The 18,906-nt window shown below is 32.1% G+C and overlaps 1 protein-coding gene across 3 annotated transcripts in view; it reads left to right on the top strand.

The window, feature by feature from the left end:
- Nucleotides 1-18,906, top strand: part of LOC126885081 (serine-protein kinase ATM-like) — a 624,001-nt gene that overhangs the window by 256,444 nt on the left and 348,651 nt on the right. For all 3 annotated transcript variants that reach the window (XR_007698275.1, XR_007698276.1, XM_050651504.1), the window contains exons 23-26: nucleotides 6,042-6,415; nucleotides 10,146-10,341; nucleotides 13,138-13,336; nucleotides 17,365-17,543. Coding sequence is in view for 1 of the 3 variants with exons in the window: in XM_050651504.1 (XP_050507461.1) it covers nucleotides 6,042-6,415; nucleotides 10,146-10,341; nucleotides 13,138-13,336; nucleotides 17,365-17,543 (948 nt within the window). In the remaining 2 variants the exon portion in view is untranslated. The remainder of the gene's footprint in view (nucleotides 1-6,041; nucleotides 6,416-10,145; nucleotides 10,342-13,137; nucleotides 13,337-17,364; nucleotides 17,544-18,906) is intronic.

The following is an 18,906-nucleotide window of genomic DNA, read 5'->3' as shown; positions in this document are numbered from 1 at the left end:
TGATAACGTCAAATTTTATAATTTTAAATACATAATAATAATTTATTCAACCACTTAGTTATTATACAATATACATATAACAGACCTAATTAATATACTTATACTGACTGATTCATCCGGAGGCAGACCTAGACACAAGGCATCTGTTTGTCGGATACCTCCCACTGATGTCAGTCAATATAATATACAATGTACATATAATTTATTAAATACACTGTCTATAATATGTATAAATTAAAGTAAAATATAAATCAAAACATTCAATAACAATAGCAAATCGATACATTTCTTTTTAGATTTTAACTGTTTATGTGATTTAGTTTTTTTTTTTTATTAGATGATTATTAGATGATAAGATGAAAGAGTAAAAAAGGAGAAAATACGAATTGGTTGTGCAAATCAAATTCAAACATTTTCAAATATTTTAAACATTTCTGGGTTACTGATAATTAAACTCTTTACTTCTGTACTAAATTTATGTCTTATATTAATTTCTTTTAAATGCGTTGGTAACATATTAAATAGTTTAGGACCATAATAGGAAAATGATCTCTGCGTCACAGTTTTTTTAAATAAATTAGTATTTACATGTAGATTAGTAGCTGCTCTAGTAATTGAAGTTTTTTTATTGTTTTTTACTTTTGAAAATTGGGTCCTTAGGAGACATTGGTGTATATAAATTTGACGTATTTTGAATAATTTTGTTTCTTGGTAGAGTAGAGATGTTGAGTGTAATCTAGGTTTTTTAAATATTATTCTAAGTAAAATATTTTGTGGAGTTTGCAAATTTTTTAAATTAGTAGAGAATGTACCACCCCAAATAGTTATACAATATCTTAGAACTGATTCAACTAATGAATTATACATCATAATAAGATTGGACTTAGATAGGATGAACCTTACTTTATAAAATTTATGTATTAAAGCTCTTATACGTTTAGAGACATAGGTAATATGATGTGACCACCTTGTGTGATGATCAATCATAACACCCAAATATTTTATTACAGGGGTTTGTTCTAGTATGGGGCAATCACATATATTATCTTTACATCTGGGATTATGCAGTCTAATCTTTAAAGATGGTTGGTCCGTAACTGTTGGGGAAAATGTTACATATTTTGTTTTCTCGACATTTAAAGTTAAAAGATTATGATTTAGCCAAATTCTAATATTTTTAAGACAAACCTCTGTCGTAAAATGCACTTCTTCCCAAGTATTTCCTGTAATTATGAGTGCAGTATCATCTGCGTAACATACCAACTGTCCCTCAAAATTCTGGATTGTTGCAATACTATTTATGTATACGAGAAATAAAATAGGTCCTAACACCGTTCCTTGTGGTATCCCCATCTGAACATTAATATTAGTGCTTATTTTGTCACCGATTTTAGTTTGCTGCGTTCTGTTTGTTAAATAATTTTTAAAAAGATCTAATGCAATACCCCGAATACCATAATTATTCAATTTACCTAACAGTTTGGCATGAGATACCGTGTCAAAGGCTTTAGCCAAATCCAGAAAGACTGCTAGGCATTTTTTAGAATTATCGAGAGCTTTAATTATTGTTTCAACTAGATTCAATGCGGCATCTTCTGTACAGGATTTTTTTCTGAAACCGTATTGAATTTTAGAAAGAACATTATGCTGATCCAGAAAGCTAACCAATCTATTTGTTAATACTTTTTCAAATAATTTAGCAAAGTTATTTATTACAGATATCGGTCGATAATTAGTTAGTTTATTTCTAGAACCGCTTTTGAAAATGGGAGAAACTATAGATTGCTTCCATTGCGTAGGTATTTGTCCTGTTGAGAGACTGAGATTTATTATATGGGTTAATGGGCCCAATATATTAAGATGAATATATTTTATTAATTTGCTACTAATCTTATCGGGACCAGGAGAACAATTATTCTTTAAATTAGATATCAAAATAGTTATTTCGGCCTGCGTTACCGGTTTTAAGAAAATAGACGATTCTATATAAACATCTCTCAACAAATTATCAGGTAAATTTGAATTTTCTATTTTATTTGCCATTTTCATTCCTAAGTTTATAAAAAAATTATTAAACACATTTGCCTTATCTGTATTATTTTTAACGCAGTCCCCATTTTCATTAACAATATCAATATTAGAAATATCTAGTGTATTTTTACTTCCTGCAACCTCATTAATAATATTCCATAATTTTTTAGTATTCCCATGAGTACCGTATAATTTTTGTTTATAGTAATCATTTTGCTGTTTTTTTATTAACACATTAAGTTTATTTCTATATTCCTTATACTGTGCTTCTAGAATGGGTGTAGGCGTTTTATTTAGTTGTTTTTTGAGGATATAACGTTTATGAATGGATGTTATTATTGCCGTAGATATCCATGGTTGTAATTTTTTGTATTTGTTATTTTTGTTGACAACAATTTTAGTGAAAGAGTTTGTAATTGTGTTTATTTTATTAATGAAATTGTTGTAAGAAATTTGAACATTATTATTATTAATTACTTCAGACCATGATTGATTTTTTAAATAATTATTTATTTTTTTAAAGTCAATTTTTTTGTTGTAATTTTTTTCTTTATGTTCTGTATTTATACTGTCACAGCTTTTAAAGGATATCAAAACAAATGGCGAAAAATGATCCGTCATATCGGTTTGAAAAACTATCGAATCTATATCAATTTTACTTTCTATATTATTAGTTTTCCTAATAAATATATGATCTATTGTTGTCTTAGAATCAGAAGTAACTCTTGTAGGTTTATTTATATAAGAGATGAAACCATATGTATTTAATATGTTTAGATACCTAGTTGTATCGGGTGTATAGGATTTTAACAAGTCGATATTTATATCACCTACATAAACTTCAAGATGTTGCATATCCAACTGCTGCAGATATTGTTCCAGATCGTTTAAGAATATTTGAGTATTTGTTGCAGGTGGTCGATAATAGGCAGTTATCCCAACTGAATAATAAGTATTTAAATGTTTCGTTAAAAATTTCACGCGGAGAAATTTACTATCATTTATCTCTATAGTACTAATTGTAGATGATATACTATCTTTTATATAAATCACCGTACCATCGCATTTATTTATACACGATTCATTATAATATATTCCGTAATTCGGAATATGAAAATCATTTATATTTACCTCCCTAGTTTCGGATAAAATAATTATGTCCAAAAGATCCTTACCTGATTCTAAATATATGAGCAGTTCATCAAAATGCTTTTGTAAACTTCGAATATTAAAGTGAATCACACCAATTCCATTCTCCCATTTTACCCTCTCCAGTTCAAGTAAGTAATCTTGAAAATTATTATATTCTTCTGTATCGATTTCCTGACTATTATCTAAAATTTCTAGACATTCAAGCATTTAGTCATAAATTGTACCTGATATCCCAAAATTTAATCAATCGTTTATTAAAGCGAAATAGAAAAATGGTATCGAAAACAAAAATTTAAAGCCTTAAAACCTAGAGAGCATTAGCAATAATACAATTGATAAAACACATATTATTTACAAATTATAATGAGTTCTGTATTCATCAAAGTCTTTAGAATTTTTTATTATTTTTACGTTACCGTTTCGACAGACGTAGATTTTACCATTGTCAGTCCACACATTTTTTAAACCCACAAGATTGGTTAGCTGATTTACCAATTCCAATTTTAAGTTAGTGAGATCTTCCTTAATAACTACCCCAGTATCCTTTAGTAGCTTCTTCTTAGCGTAGACTGTTTGCTTATTCTCGATTGTATTTAATTTAAGATACACAGCCCTAGCTTTATCCTTGTTTTGTTTACCAATTCGATAACATAAGTTAATATCTTCATATTTTAAAGTTAAACCCATTTTAGAATTTATTAGGTTAATTATTTCGTTTCTGGTGTCTTCTTTCTCCTTTTCCTTTAGATTAAAAATTCGTAGACACATGCGCCGGTTCCCTTGATCTAGTCGATCAAATTTCTCGTTCAATTCTTCTATTTTGCGCTCCAAGTTTGTTTTAGTGGAGTTAATATCCACTTTAAGTGACGCCACTGTTTCTTCTAAATTACCTAGACGGGTTTCAATGGTATTTATAATGGCTACGGCGACATTATCAGTAAGACTTTTTATAATATCTTTATTTTGGAGACTTTTTATAATGGCTTGACTTACAGCATTTTCAATAGCTTCTTTTACTTCTCTTGTAATAACCATAGTGTTCCAATTTTTTTTTCAACTCACAGCACCAAAACTATTTTATATTCACACTACTGAAAAATTAGGAAATTTTTCGCTGAATTTCCTTATTAAAATGTTACTTTTTCGGGAGCTCAGATTACAACCGACTACTCACTACAATCCATAGGCGGCGAATGAATAATAAAACCCGTAATCGAAACAGTAGCCACTTTCTGTCAGTTGTTGTTGCGTGAAATAGATTTCCGACTTATTTCGTATGCTTTAAGTGATGACGCACGGGTAAAGACTCGCGGACTCAACTGTAGGTACAGTGTCTTTTTATACAAAAATCGTAGCTATTCTTATGTATCATAATTATTGTGATCATTATAGCGACCGTAAATTTTTAATTAACAATTCAATTGTTGCTAAACTGTTCATTCAATTTCCATTGGCTTCTGGAATCATAATCTATACGAAAATAGCTTTTATGCTACCAAGTTATTTAATTATTGATAAACAATTACTTATCTAAAATTTTAGTTGAATATTACAGATTTTGTTGGAAAAACCGGCATTTTCCGGGGAAAATTTTCGTCGAAGTAAATTGGGAAAAATACTTCTCTATGCAGAATTTAATTACAGTGAGATTTTATTTGGGTGTTTTTGGTGTAAAGTTAAAATCTTTGGAGTTATAGAGCAGAAATTGAAAAAAACACAAGTAGCACAGTATCTGCGGACTTTGCATACCTATATTATTAATATATACAATCATAAGATTCGATTCCAGCAATAAAATTGCTGTAGATAACTTTTCCTTGTATTTTGCTAATTAGCCCATAGTATTACTATTCGTTCATCAGAATGTCTTCTGAGGTGTCCTGCCCATTGGAGTCTTCTGAACTTTATTTCTTTTAAAATGTTATCGTCTGAATATATTTCTTCGTCTTTGTTTTCTTATCCTATATTGTGCTGCTTCTCCATCAAGCACAGGCCCAAAGATCTCTCTTAGTAATAATAATAGTATTCTTTCTTTTTCTCTAGAGTCTTTTCTCAATCCTAACAAATAACATGTGTTTGAAGTACATGTAAACAATGCGTACGAGTGCAATTAATTCAGACCAAATGCGCGCGGCGCTCGATGCAAACGAGCATTGCGCAATGTACTCAGTTGCGCACCTTTAGGGTTTGTCCCATATATTTTTCAATTCTTTGCATTGTAATCTTTCATTTAGTGACGGATTTTATGAGTAGCAAGAACTAGCAATAAACGTAATACGCTGTCAAACATTAATTTCAAAAATCTTATAGGTTTTTAGACAGCCCATTATAACAAAACCAAATTTTCTTTCCGTGGAGCTAACTATGTCATTTTAATCTTTAAAGTATGTACTTTTATCTGGCATAATTACTTTTACATTAACTATCCACATAAATGAAGTAATTATCAAAGTAAAAGGCAGCTTCTGAGGATTTAAATATGTTGTATAAATTTGTATTTAATTTTGTATTTTTGAACATTAATACATCTGGCCATAACAACTATAAAAAAGCAATTTTTGCTGAGAAGTTGCATCATGAGTAGTACAAACAAACCTCTTAGTTTCGACATTCTTAAATTTTTTTTCTTTTTGTAATTACGATCACGTTTCCTTCAATTTTGAACACTGTGCGGCGTCACCTAGGGCTCCTCACTTGTTAATTTTCACGTTGAGTTTAATGATTTTCCTGTGTGTATTCTTGTTCCGTGTGTATCTGTTTTTAAAGAGAGGGCTTGATGTCCCATTTTGGTGGTATTCTGTTTTGTTCTATTGTTTTCTATATTTAAAAAGTAAAATTTTTGTGTTGTTTCATTTTAGGTTTTATTCTCTAAAGGCCTTACACGATAATAACAAATACGCTTTCGAGGAGTCTTTTAACTGTCAACTTTTTAATGTAGTGAATGATATAAAGAACATCAGTTTGGAAAGCAGTCATAACTTGTATCCAGCTTTAACCCAACTGCAGTCCTTGATCGAAATTGAAGATTTTTACAATTTTTTGAGAGTTGGGAATCGAACTTCATTGACAAGGAAGTGGAAACTACAAGATAACTTTATTAGAAAAAGCGATTTTCAATATGTAGAGCCGATTTTTACCCAACGGTTGGTTATGCTGAGGGATTACCTACAAAAAGAGACAAACGATGACGTTATTCGGCAATATGTGATTGATTTGAGCTTGGACTTCGCAAGTAAGTATAATATTGATTATACAGATTTTTCAAATCACTGCAATTCTGCAGTGTGCAATTTTTAATCTTCTAATATCCATTTAGAATTGTGTTCTTCTTCTTAAGGTTCCATCATCTATCGAAGGTTGGATATCAACATGGCAATTCTTATTTTACTTACAGCAGCTCTAAATAGTTGGTTAGAGCTCATACTAAACCGTTTCCTTAGATTTCGTAACCAGGAGGTTGGTCTTCTTTCTACATTCTCTTTTACCTTTTATTTTGCGCTCTATAATCAAACGCAGCAGACTATAACGAGGACTTCTTAATAAATGACCGACATATATTCAATATTCAAGCTTCCGCCTCTTAATTGTTAAAATTATTATAATTTATTTCCTTTTATTAACCCTATCAAGAAATTCAATATTGCTATTTTGGTCTACCCATAATATTCGTAGCATTCTTCGGTAATACCAACCCTCAAAAGCTTCATATTTCTTAATCTCTAATAGCTTCAATGTCCAGGCTTAAGATCTGTAGGACAAGGTTGTAAAAACGTAGCAGCCGAACAACCTTACTCTTAGATCCATTCTTAGGTCTCTACTACATACTATATGTTTCATTTTCACAAATTTTGCCGTTGCTATTGCTATACAGCTCTTATGTCTGGTTGCACCAACATATCTTAACCTTAATACTAGAAGCACCAACATTTTTACATACCTAGAAGCACCAGAGCGGTCAAGATGACGGGTATTAGAATTTTCTATCGCCAGTCGTTTTCGTATCCTTTTTTACTTGAAAAAAACCTATATTGAATTAATACCAACTAATAAAAGACATATTTTGTTAATTTAAATAAATTATTTAATTATTTATGCATAATTCATGTAGTGCAAAATTTTTTAATTTTGCTTGTACAAGACCAACACACAAACTTTTTACATAGGTATATGACAAATTTCACATGTTTTATTTTTTAAGCAATTCCCTGTTTGCCACTTCTTCTTTTTCAGGTGCTATCTCCGCTACGGATGTTGGCTATCATCATAGCTATTTTAATTTTTGGGTCAGTAACTCTAAATAGTTGTTTTGAGCTGCATCCAAACCATTCTCTCAGGTTCCTCAGTCATGAAATTCGTCTTTTTCGGATGCTTCCTCTGCCATCTACCTCTTCTTGTTCTTGCATTATGAGTCGCAGGATGCCATACTTCTCGCTCCGCATCACATGTCCAAGATACTGTAGCTTTTGTCACTGCCTACGTTTATTATTATTTGATTGAGGTGTTGTATCTCTGATTTTTATCCGTTGATGTTGTCCTGCCCTTAGTCATAATATGATCTTGTCGCAATTCTTGTGTTAACTGAAGTAGGAAAGTTTGCCTAGATATTTGACAAACAGTAACTTCTTTATATAGAATTTAAGTATTTATTTTTACTATTTTTAAGATATTAAAAATATTTGTTAGATTAAGTATTTGTGTATAAAAATTTTTAATTTGTACAATTCCATCTTTTCGTTTTTTTTTTGACGGAGAAATGTCCTTTCTTGCTCGGTTTATTGTTCCAGTACTGCTGGTAGCCTTCTTTCGTAATTCTTTTTTTGTGTCGTGACATTTCTTCCTTTATTCATAAATGGGCCCATTAGACGGCTAATTACATGTTCCCCTAGAAGAAGTTGATTGTCTGGTCGTTGTTCATCTTTCCGTAGGTAAGGAAATCCGTGCAATAAATATTTGGACTAGGCATTAGCTGTAAGCCAGAATTTGATTCCAAACTTATCGGGTTTATACGCCATATACCTACTGGGTGAAGTGACATCTTGCCTTTGTGGGAAAAAGCTGTTCGTCGATATATTTTATTTAGTTGTAGGTATAGCAAAATATACAATTATCTGTAAATAGGTTCCATATTGCCGACGCAAGTGCAAATTTTTCTGTTGACCATCGCTCTGATCTGGTACTTCTCCTCCGTAAAAAGGACCGCATTTTTTCTAGGTAGACATAAACATATTCAAAAAGTAATTAGGTACACTAAGTACCTACCTGTGAATGTAATCCTTAAATAGATGTAGCAAAGTCCTAAATTGTGAAGATTCTACAATAACTATGGATAAGTAGTAATACAGAGGGTCAAAAATACAAAGCAGTCAAAATGACCGCCCTGGTGCTTCTAGGTATATATTAACACATCTCAAAAAGTAATTACACTAAGTACCTGTAAAGAACGAATTATAATCCTCAAATAGATCTAGGAAAAGTCCTAAATTATCAGCTTTCTAAGACAACTAGGAATAAGTAAAACAGAGGGTCAAAAATAGAAAGCAGTCAAAATGACCGCTCTAGTGCTTCTAGTGTTAAGACGTGCCTTAAGCTGAGAGATGTGCCTTAAGCGTAAGAAACATACTCGTTGCATAATTGAGTCTTAGATCAATTTTCAGCTTGCCACAAGGAATTGTCACTTGGATTGCATCTTAAACTTCGTCTCAGTAATAATAAAAATAATATCGGCCCTATCTATAAGCAGAGCTTGGCTAAGCTGGAGCTTAAGAGGCTACAGTAGCGATCAACAGGTAGCAACAAACGCGGTTCAAGATTGCGGCTGTAATTTTGAATATTTTGTCGAAATATTTGGCACACATATTCGTAATGTAATAAAGAATGGCGGTACAGATCCCAATTTGAGAAATATATTATTATGTGGAAATTACTTGTAATTAAATACAATATTAAAAAAGCGAGCCTGTACCGCCATTAAGAAGAACAAAATAATAAACTTTCTTCAAATAAACTTTTTTATCCCATGCCTAGATTTTGTATCATTTTGGACCTATTAAAATTTTTTATTTCTAACAAGAAATCGAACATATTATAACTAATAACTAATTAGGCAACATAGAGAAATTGTCACTGTCATTTTGACAAACCTTCGTCAGAGTTTCTCTTATCTGTTTTGTTATCTTTGTCGATATCTGTTCAGTGCAGTAGTGTGTTATTTTAAGAATTCGGTATTGTTGTTTCATTGGAAAGTAGTGTTAATTTATTATATTTTTGTGTAACGCCTATTTGAAAAAATAGATTATTGTTAATTGTGAATTTTAGTTATATGTAGGTCTGTAGGTAGGTAAGTATATTTTACGTAAAAATATTTCGAACTAATGCGAGTATATAAAGTTTTAGGATCTTTTATTCTAAAAATATTATCAGTAGTTTAACAAAATGGGAAAAGTTAATTAAACGCAAAATAAAGTGAAATCTTCCAAGAAAAAGTCCATTAAAAACCGTGCCAAAATTATGCGGACATGGAAATTATGAACTAAATAAAACATAGCTCTTGTTTCGCTTCAGAACGAAATGAATATTTATTATTACCTATTATTTCGTGCAAATACCTATGTTAACATAAAATTTTCACCCATTTTGGTTTATTTTTATAAATATTTATTTACTAATAACAAAATTGTTTTCTATTACTTCCATTTAGCGCGCCTATGAGTTAAATAATTGTCAAAATATTGATCTTAGATACTGTCAAAGATTACCACTGTTGCCAAAGTTTTGCAGACCTTACGAAAAAAGGTATGATACTATCTCCCGAAGTTAGATTGATGGCGCGCTACTGTTTGCTCTTAAGATTTAATCTCTTGTTTGATCTGGGTTTTGACTAACCAATGTTCCTAAATATTTGTATTTGTATTAGAATATATATGTAGAATTATGTTATAATAGCATAATGATTATATTTTAAGATCGGGCCAAGGACGAAGGACACTTCAAAGAAAGTTCCACAATTTTGGAGAATTTGAAAGGAATTTCAGGATTAAATAGTGAAACTCTGAGCAAAATTGATGTGATGGACGTTAAATTATCGTGGTCAGTTAACAATACACTTGTCGCTAGAGAGATACTCAATACGTTGTGCAAAAGCGACCAAATAAGTCCCAGGTAAGTACTCTGTTAATTTTTTGAATTGGAACTAGCAAATAAACTGCTACGCTTCTTGAACCTATTTGGCAAGTTTTCCAGCTAGAAATAGACTTGTTTATTAAAATCGCAGGAGATTATCAGAGGTGAAAGAAAAGGTTGAAAGTCATCCGAAAAGGTCGTATATACCTTTTGTGATTATGTTAGTAGTCTTTAAACTAGATTTGACTTCTTCTAAAAGTGCCTATCTTCTAGAGATGTTGGCGACCACGTTGACCCATCTTATTCTATTCACAGCAGCTCGAAATAGATCAGTTAACGTTAGACCAGCCAGGATATGCATCTACGTCCTGGGTCTTTCTTGCTCTCAATCTTACCTTGTAGAATCAACTGTAGAAGCCGGTATTTCCTATTACGCATAATGTGGTCAAAGTAAGCCAATTTTCTGTTCTTTACCTCTTCTTCTTCTTTTTGTATAGACATGACTCTGTCTGTTTTTTCAATGTGCCTCTAGTAAGTTGTCGTTCCATCGTTTTCGTGCTCTTCCCACTGATCGTTTTCCTATTGGAGAACCGTCTCTCGCTGTCCTGACTGCCCTATTTGTTGTCATTCGGCTTATGTGGTCATTCCATTCTATTCTTCTGTTTCTTACCCAGTTATTAATGTTATACAAGGGTTTTCATCTCCGCTGTTTCGAGCAATATTTTTGTCCTCTCTGTGTCGGGTCGTGTTTCTGCCGCGTATGTCATTATTGGTCTGATGACTGTTTTGTAAATTCTGCCTTTCATTTCTTTTCCGATATTTTTATTTCTCCATATTGTGTCATTCAGGCAACCTGCGGCTTTGTTTGCTCTATTCACTTGATCTTCCACTTCTGTTTCGAGCCTTCCGTAGCTAGATAGTGTGATGCCTAGGTATTTAAACTCCATCACTTGTTCTATTATCTGACCTTCCAGTTCCAATTTAAATCTTATTGGATCTGCTGTTACAACCATGCATTTTATCTTTTTTGGGGAAATTAACATGTTAATTTTTTTGCGATTATGTTGAATTGGTCAGCATACGTTGTAAATCATCTTCACTTTGAGAGATTAGTATTGCATCGTCCGCATAGCAGATTATTTTAAGTTGTTTTTCTCCCATTTGGTATCCTTTTTTAGTTCTTACTTTTTTATTATTTCGTCCATGATCAGGTTGAACAATAAAGAACTCAAGAAATCCCCCTTTCTTATCCCATTGCCGGCTTCAATTGGGTCAGTTAATTCATCGTCCACTTTTACTTGTATTGTGTTGTTCTAGTAGATGTTTTCGATCGTTTTAATTATTCCTAGAGGTACCTCTCTCGAGTATAACAAATGGATAACGTCCTTTAATGTGACCCTGTCAAATGCTTTCTTAAGGTCCACGAAACATAAATATGCCAGTTTGTTGTATTCCAACGATTTCTCTTGAACTTGCCTCATTATAAATATAGCGTCAGTGCATGACCTTCCCGACCTCAACACCTTGTTGTTCTTCTGCTAATGTTATAATTTTATTCAATTTGTTTGTTATCACTTGTTCGTAACTCTGTTCTTTACGATGTTACTAATTTCTTTGTCTTTTCTTAGCCTCTAGAGAATATTTCTGTTAGTTGTGTGGTGTATATATGAAACCCTTAATATACGTCGGTAGCACCACATTTCAAATGCCTCTAATTTTTATGGCATCTTCTGTAAGACTCCAGCTTTCTACTCCGTAGAAGATGACGCTAAAGACGTAACATCTAAGAATCCTTATGCGTACATTGATACTTAAAGTTGCAGAGAATCTTCCTAAGACCGTTAAAAAAGCATACGCGGATAACATTGACATTGTGGGAAGAGAAAACCAAGTACATATGCATCAACAGACAAAAGGTACGAGATAGAATAGGGCAAAATGTTACGATAGACCCATATAACTTTGAAAGAGTGGAGAGTTTTAAATACCTCGGAGCAACAATCACTGCAGATAACGATATCACGGAAGAGATTAAATGGAGAATTCAGGCAGCAAACAGATGTATGTATAGCCTCCATAATACTATTAAATTTAAGAGCCTAACACGAGCATCAAAGACAAGAATATATAAAACAGTGATTAGACCGGCGCTCATGTATGAGTGTGAGGCGTGGATTCTGACCAAAGCAATTGAAAGAAAACTTAGATGTTTTGAGAGAAAAATCCTCAGAAGATTCTTTGGACTTTATCACAACCCTAATAGCAACCAATACCGAATGAGAACAAATGCTGAGGTCAAGCAGATGTATAGGGCGAGTGACGTAGTCCAAGAAATTAAATCTCGGAGTCTAAGATGGGCTGGTCATATCCATAGAGTCCCTAATAACCGCTTTGTCAAGCTGATCTGGGAGGAAGCCCCCACAGGAAGAAGGCCCTTAGGATGCCCGCGACGGAGAGACAATATATGGTCAGATTTAAGAACACTGGAGCTACCCACTGACCAAACTATCATGGACGACCGTTCGAGATGGAAGCGAGTTGTGCAATCAACCAATACCCACCCCGGGTTTTAGTGCTACCAGAAGAAGAAGAAGAAGTTAAAAGAGCTTCTTGCTTTTTCAATGCGGGTTTTTGTTTCGTAGCTATGATTCCAAGTATCCGTATAATTTAAGCCCAAATAGCATATTTTCTCCACTCTTTCTAACGGTGTATCGCTCATTGTAATTTGGGCGTTTATGTTAGCGTAGATTTGTCTTACCTCTGTTGAATCTGAATGCGCTATAAATATTATACTCTAATAATTTGACAATTGTCTAATGGTTTTGATGATTTCAGATTAAAAGCGACCGCTTTGAAGTTGACAGGCCAGTATCTGAGTGAAACTAACGCAGAAAATAGCTCCACTATCATCTCAGATTATTTTCTCGCCTCTATTCAACAGATGGAAACCGTGAGAAGCGATGTTGAAGACAGGAAAAGTGTTATGGATACGTATGATAAACTTGCTGTTTTTGCCGATCGAGAATATGTTCATGTAACTTTTCTTGCAATGTTTTTCATTTTTAGCTTTTAGTTCAGTCCTCAGAGACGAAAATATTACTGAACCTCTACAAAACATAAAAACAAGCTGAATTTTTCTGAGAATATCAATTTTACGACCTCAAAAAATACCAAAATGTTTCACATTCCTAAGATCCTTGGTCTTTCCCTAAAATCCTCCTCGAATGGGGGCGCAAAACATCGTTTTACCAAGAATCTGTACATCGTAGAAAAAAATAGTTGAAACAAGTAATGTAGCTGAGATAGTTTTGAACAAAAATGTTTATTATCACTTGTTGTGTAAAATAAACCGTTCTTTCAGAAACAAAGCTTGAAGCGACCGGTCATTTTTAATCTCGGTTACGCATGCATAATTAAAATTTCTATCAAATTGAAGGTAACATTCGATATCTTTTGATCAGGGTATCCTATCGACAAAAATCAAAATTCATTTTAAAAGGGAAATGTGCAGCTTTCGTATGCAATTGTTCAATTTTACCGAAAGTGAAGTCAGTTTCTATAACGCTGTTAAATACTGAAACGGTGTCAATGACACGACAATTTCACCTCAAGAAGAGACCAGTAATTTTTATTTTTATGTAAAACATTTTCGTCCCACCCTGTATTCAATCATGGATTTTGGTTCAATGGATACGTTTTGTCTTTTGGGAGCGGAAATATCATGCCTTGTTTATCTTATGGGATATTGCGCGTAATTTTCTCATGACAAAATTATTCTCGGCATGTATTAAAAGGAAATTTGGGCATTTAGTTAGGTGATTATCGTTGAAATGTTTATCTTGGAGTTAAGTTGTTTGGGCTACGTTAAAGATTGTCCACAGTTCGCAGTAAAATGCACACGTGCAATTTTGTTAAGCCAGCGTTTTTTGTGAGAATTATAAGTCGTAAGAGTTTTGTTTATCATTTTTTGATTGGTGAAATTATTATCATGGCCGCCTGTTGTAGGTGTGATTAAGAGTATTCTTTGATTTTTGCTGTTGATTAAGACGTAGGGGGAAATGTTTAATCATAATGATTGGTCAGAGAGTGGTGTTATGGTGAATTGGGAAGGAGAATGGATTTTGAAAAGTAGAGTGTCCGAGTTTGAGGGATTCATGAGGACTATCAATTATTACTATTCAGTTCTTAGTCAAGTTTCAGTTCAAGTTTAGAATTCAGAAGTTTTGGTCAGTGATGTAGTAGTGAAGTAGAGTGTTCTCCGCAGGCAAGCTAAGCTTTTATGATTAACATCTTCTGTCAACTCTGTTCCATTATCCATCTAGGTGAAATTTGCGTGTTACAAAACACTAATCGGAAAAGTCTAGGGATATTTTCATGGCAAGAAAATTAATAAAAATAAATTCATGTGGTCGTTTAATTTGAATTGAATTTGTACAGTTGCTCATCCTGTAAATTTTTGTAAGTAAAACAAAAGAAAAAAGTGAAAACGAATATTGACAAGTTTTTAACAGGAGAGACAAAAATTATAGTTTTTGTACTGCAATAAATATTCTGATAGTCTCAATTTTATTCCTGCTATAAAGTTCTTGTTTAGTTTGTGATCATTTAACTTTGGATGATATTAATAGGGCTGTAGTCCTTCTTCAAGGTGGCATGCGAAAACCTAATGTAGCTGAGCGCATGGGAGTCTCCCAAAGCAACCCAAAGTGTTATAAGTTGATTGTGGTGATGTTGTTGTGACACTAGAAGTCCAGCCGAAGACAACTAACAACTTCAGCACCTGAATTGGTTAGCGACATGCAGCCAGTGTGCAGCGGGCACACCAGATAACCATAGGCCGTGATATTGTATGTAATCGTCTCCATGAAGCCAATCTCCACAGTCGAAGTCATTTGAGATGTCCACCTACCTCCAAAGACAATCGCGCTGCAAGATTAGAGTGGTGCCAAAAGTATCAAAACTGGGATGCAAATGATTGGGCTACAGTTTTATTCTGCAACGAATCTAGATTTGAATTGCATCAAGATTCTCATTTAGTAAGAGTGTGAAGACAATCTGGAAATGTAGACCGCTAAGACTTGTTCGCAGTTTACACATACAGATGTGGAAAATTTTTGGAAAATCTGCTTTCTGGCCCCACTACGAGTGGATTTTTAGGGGAAGTTCGTAGGAGCAGTAAAATTTTTTGTATTTTTTTTTGAGGTCCCAAAATTGACATTCTCAAAAAAATTCAGCTTGGTCGTCCCGTTTTTATAGTCCAAGGCGCATCTGTTTTGAGATGGACGTTGAGAGGTGACTAAACTTTTTTGCAGAAATTGCTTGGAAATATATCAAATAATAATATTTGAGTTATCCTCCCTCTCAAAAAGGTCCGGAACATTGTTTAAATAATCAAAATGTAAAAAATGAAAGAAAAATTCGATGTTTTTCTTCGTTTTTTGATTATAACTTTAAAAGTGTTCATTTTCGAGAAAAGTTGTACTAACATAAAAGTTGCGTAATTAAATTTCCTACAATATAGAATTGGTTAAAAATTTAAAAAATTGTCATCCTAGTTGCAAAATAGCAATACTTGCGAAAAAACCATACAAAAACAAGTATTCGCATTTTACGTTTTTCAACCATTTATGCTACACTTAGGACCTTCATATTTCATCCAAAAAAACTTTATGATACATTAAAATCAAACTGTAAATTTCATTAAGATCGGTTCAATAGATTTTGCAAAATAAATTTTCCAATCCAGCTTTCGCAAAAAAAATTCATTTTTTCAAAATGTTACAGGACTGAAAATAAAGCAGATAGTAAATTGAAATTTTTTTTGCTTATAGAAATGTACCGTACCTTTCATTTGAAATTTTCAAAATTATAATCGATTAATTACCACGGCGTCAGAAAATTTTTTAAATAAACATTCATTTTTGGTGCTACGCGCAGGACAGCGGTGTTCGATTCACACAAGTTGATTTCCACCAAAATTTCTTCCAATCTTTATCTAATATATTATTTTCTTACTCTATTTTGTTGTATTTTAATTCCACAAAAATCAAACTAATTTTATTATTGTTTGTGAAATATTGTTTAAACAATTGCATATGTTTCAAAATAATAAACTTTTATTCTCTAAGTTAAAATATATGAACAAAGAAAGTTTTTGCTAATAAAAGTGTTATTTCAAATGACAAAGTATGTGTTTTTATTTTGCAATAAACAAATTTATTTATTTATATCGAAATGTAATAAAAATTAAAATGTATCAATCATTATCAAAGGTCATTGGAATGCCCAATCAGAGCAAACTATCCGCTGTCCTGCGCGTAGCACCAATAATTAATGTTTAATTAAAAAAAATCCTGACGCCGTGGTGTTAATTGATTTTAATTTTGCAAAATTGCAAATGAAAGGTACAGTACACTTCTATATGCAAAAAAAATTTCAACTTGATATCTGCTTTATTTTCAGTCCTGTAACATTTTGAAAAAATGAATTTTTTTGCGAAAGCTGGATTGCAAAATCTATTGAACCGATCTTAATGAAATTTACGGTATTGTTTTACTGTATCATATAGTTTTTCTGGGTGAAATATGAAGGTCCTAAATGTAGCATAAATGGATGAAAAACGTAAAATGCGAATACTTGTTTTTGTACGGTTTTTTCGCAATTATTGCTATCTTGCAACAAGGGTGACAATTTTTTAAATTTTTAACAAATTCGATATTGTAGGAAATTTAATTACGCAACTTTTGTCAGTACAACTTTTCTCGAAAATGAATACTTTTAAAGTTATAATCAAAAAACGAAGAAAAAAATCGAATTTTTCCTTAATTTTTTGACATTTTGATTATTTAAACAATGTTCCGGACCTTTTTGAGAGGGAGGATAACTCAAATATTATTATTTGATTTATTTCCAAGCAATTTCTGCAAAAAAATTTGAGTCACCTCTCAACGTCCAAATGTACTAATATTTTTACAGATGCGCCCTGATCTATTAACGATTAACTCGCTAACGACTGGAATAATTCTAAACATTGATTATATTATTAACTTTCTCTTTCGTTAGATAATGACCGCCGCCATGAAACAATCCAAAGAGGCAGCTTCGAGTATTGAGAACCAAAGAAAAGGAACGTGCAAAGAATTGAAAACCGCTGCAGTTTATAATCGAAATAGTCCTATAGACGAACAGGAAATAGAAAGCACCAAAATAGAATGTAACCAGTTTTTGAACTTGGCCCTAAAGTAAGCCATCTTTAAAAGTAAAAATTGGTTTATTCTATTGAATTTTACTTTATTTAAGTTATCTAAACAAATTCTTGAGGATCCATCAGGTTTTTTATCTATTCTAATATTACTAGACAATTTTTAGGTTCAGAAACCTTGGATACTACACCATTGTTAATCATCTTAGTATTTTTTTTTTATTTATTTAAAAGTAGTTAGGTAACCTTCTATGTGGTTTTATGACTCCTTCAGCATTATTATTTATTTTTATTGTATAATATTCAGGAAATGTACCTGTCTCTTCAAATATCTCATTATACTTTTTCATAAATTCAGTTTTTACTTACTTTCGCCATTTCTACTTTACAATTTGATATTCAGCCGTATTCTGTAAATTTTAACAAATCGAATAGAAATGACCAAGTCGAATCGTAATTACCCGAAATCGGAATGTTTGATATCTATCGCGTCATTTTTGTGTTTGGATTGGCATTCTGTAACTCACATCGTAATCAGGGTAAATCGAAATCGGTAATTTCTATTTCACACGCTCAGGAAGTGGTGAAAACCCTGCATTGACAAGCGAAATGGGTGTTCTGTGACCCATTCATGAAATGGGTGTTCTGTTTGTTGCTGGATCTAATCTTGAAATATGACACCGTTGCCATATCCTCGAATTTTTTATACTATCATATTATATAAAGTTACTTTTAAAAAATAGTTTTGAAACACCAAAAAAAGAAAAGTTTTGAAAAATAAATAATAAAATATTAGTGTAAATACTGGATAAAACAAGCTCAAAAGAGGATATGGTTTTAAATCAAAGTTAATTAAAATTGTTATAAAAAAGAAGATAAATTGATATAATCTAAAAAAGATCAATGAAGATAAGATGTACAAAGGCTTTTAAATCAAAAGATAATTTAAATCTATGTTATTAATTATTAATCATAAATTATTTAAAATCGATATTACTAATAATATGCAATCTTTAAGATTTGATTTCAGCTGAAATAACTGCTAAACAACTTTTCCCAGAAATGGCCTCTTTTCTATAATTTGTTCAGACTATGAGCGTTGATTGATAAATATACAAGTATACTGGTATAATATATTTATCAATCAACGCATAAGAAGTCTATTCTTGTACACTATACTGATGATTGAAATTGTACTAAAAATAAACAAAAACAGTATGGCAACACTGTGACTGGCAAACATTTAGATGACAAATAGCAAATAAATTAAGGTTAGGTCCAATGCATACTCGTACAACATGTCTAAATTAAATATATAATTCTCTTAATCAATAATACCACAGACTAAAAAATTAAGCAGCTACAAAAAGGCAAAAAGGTATACATACTATAAATAATTTTTA

This window comes from Diabrotica virgifera, chromosome 5 (assembly GCF_917563875.1).
Source record: "Diabrotica virgifera virgifera chromosome 5, PGI_DIABVI_V3a".
NCBI lineage: Eukaryota > Metazoa > Arthropoda > Insecta > Coleoptera > Chrysomelidae > Diabrotica > Diabrotica virgifera.
The sequence above is the reverse complement of the archived record's forward strand: the minus strand, read 5'-3'. Positions and strand labels throughout refer to the sequence as shown.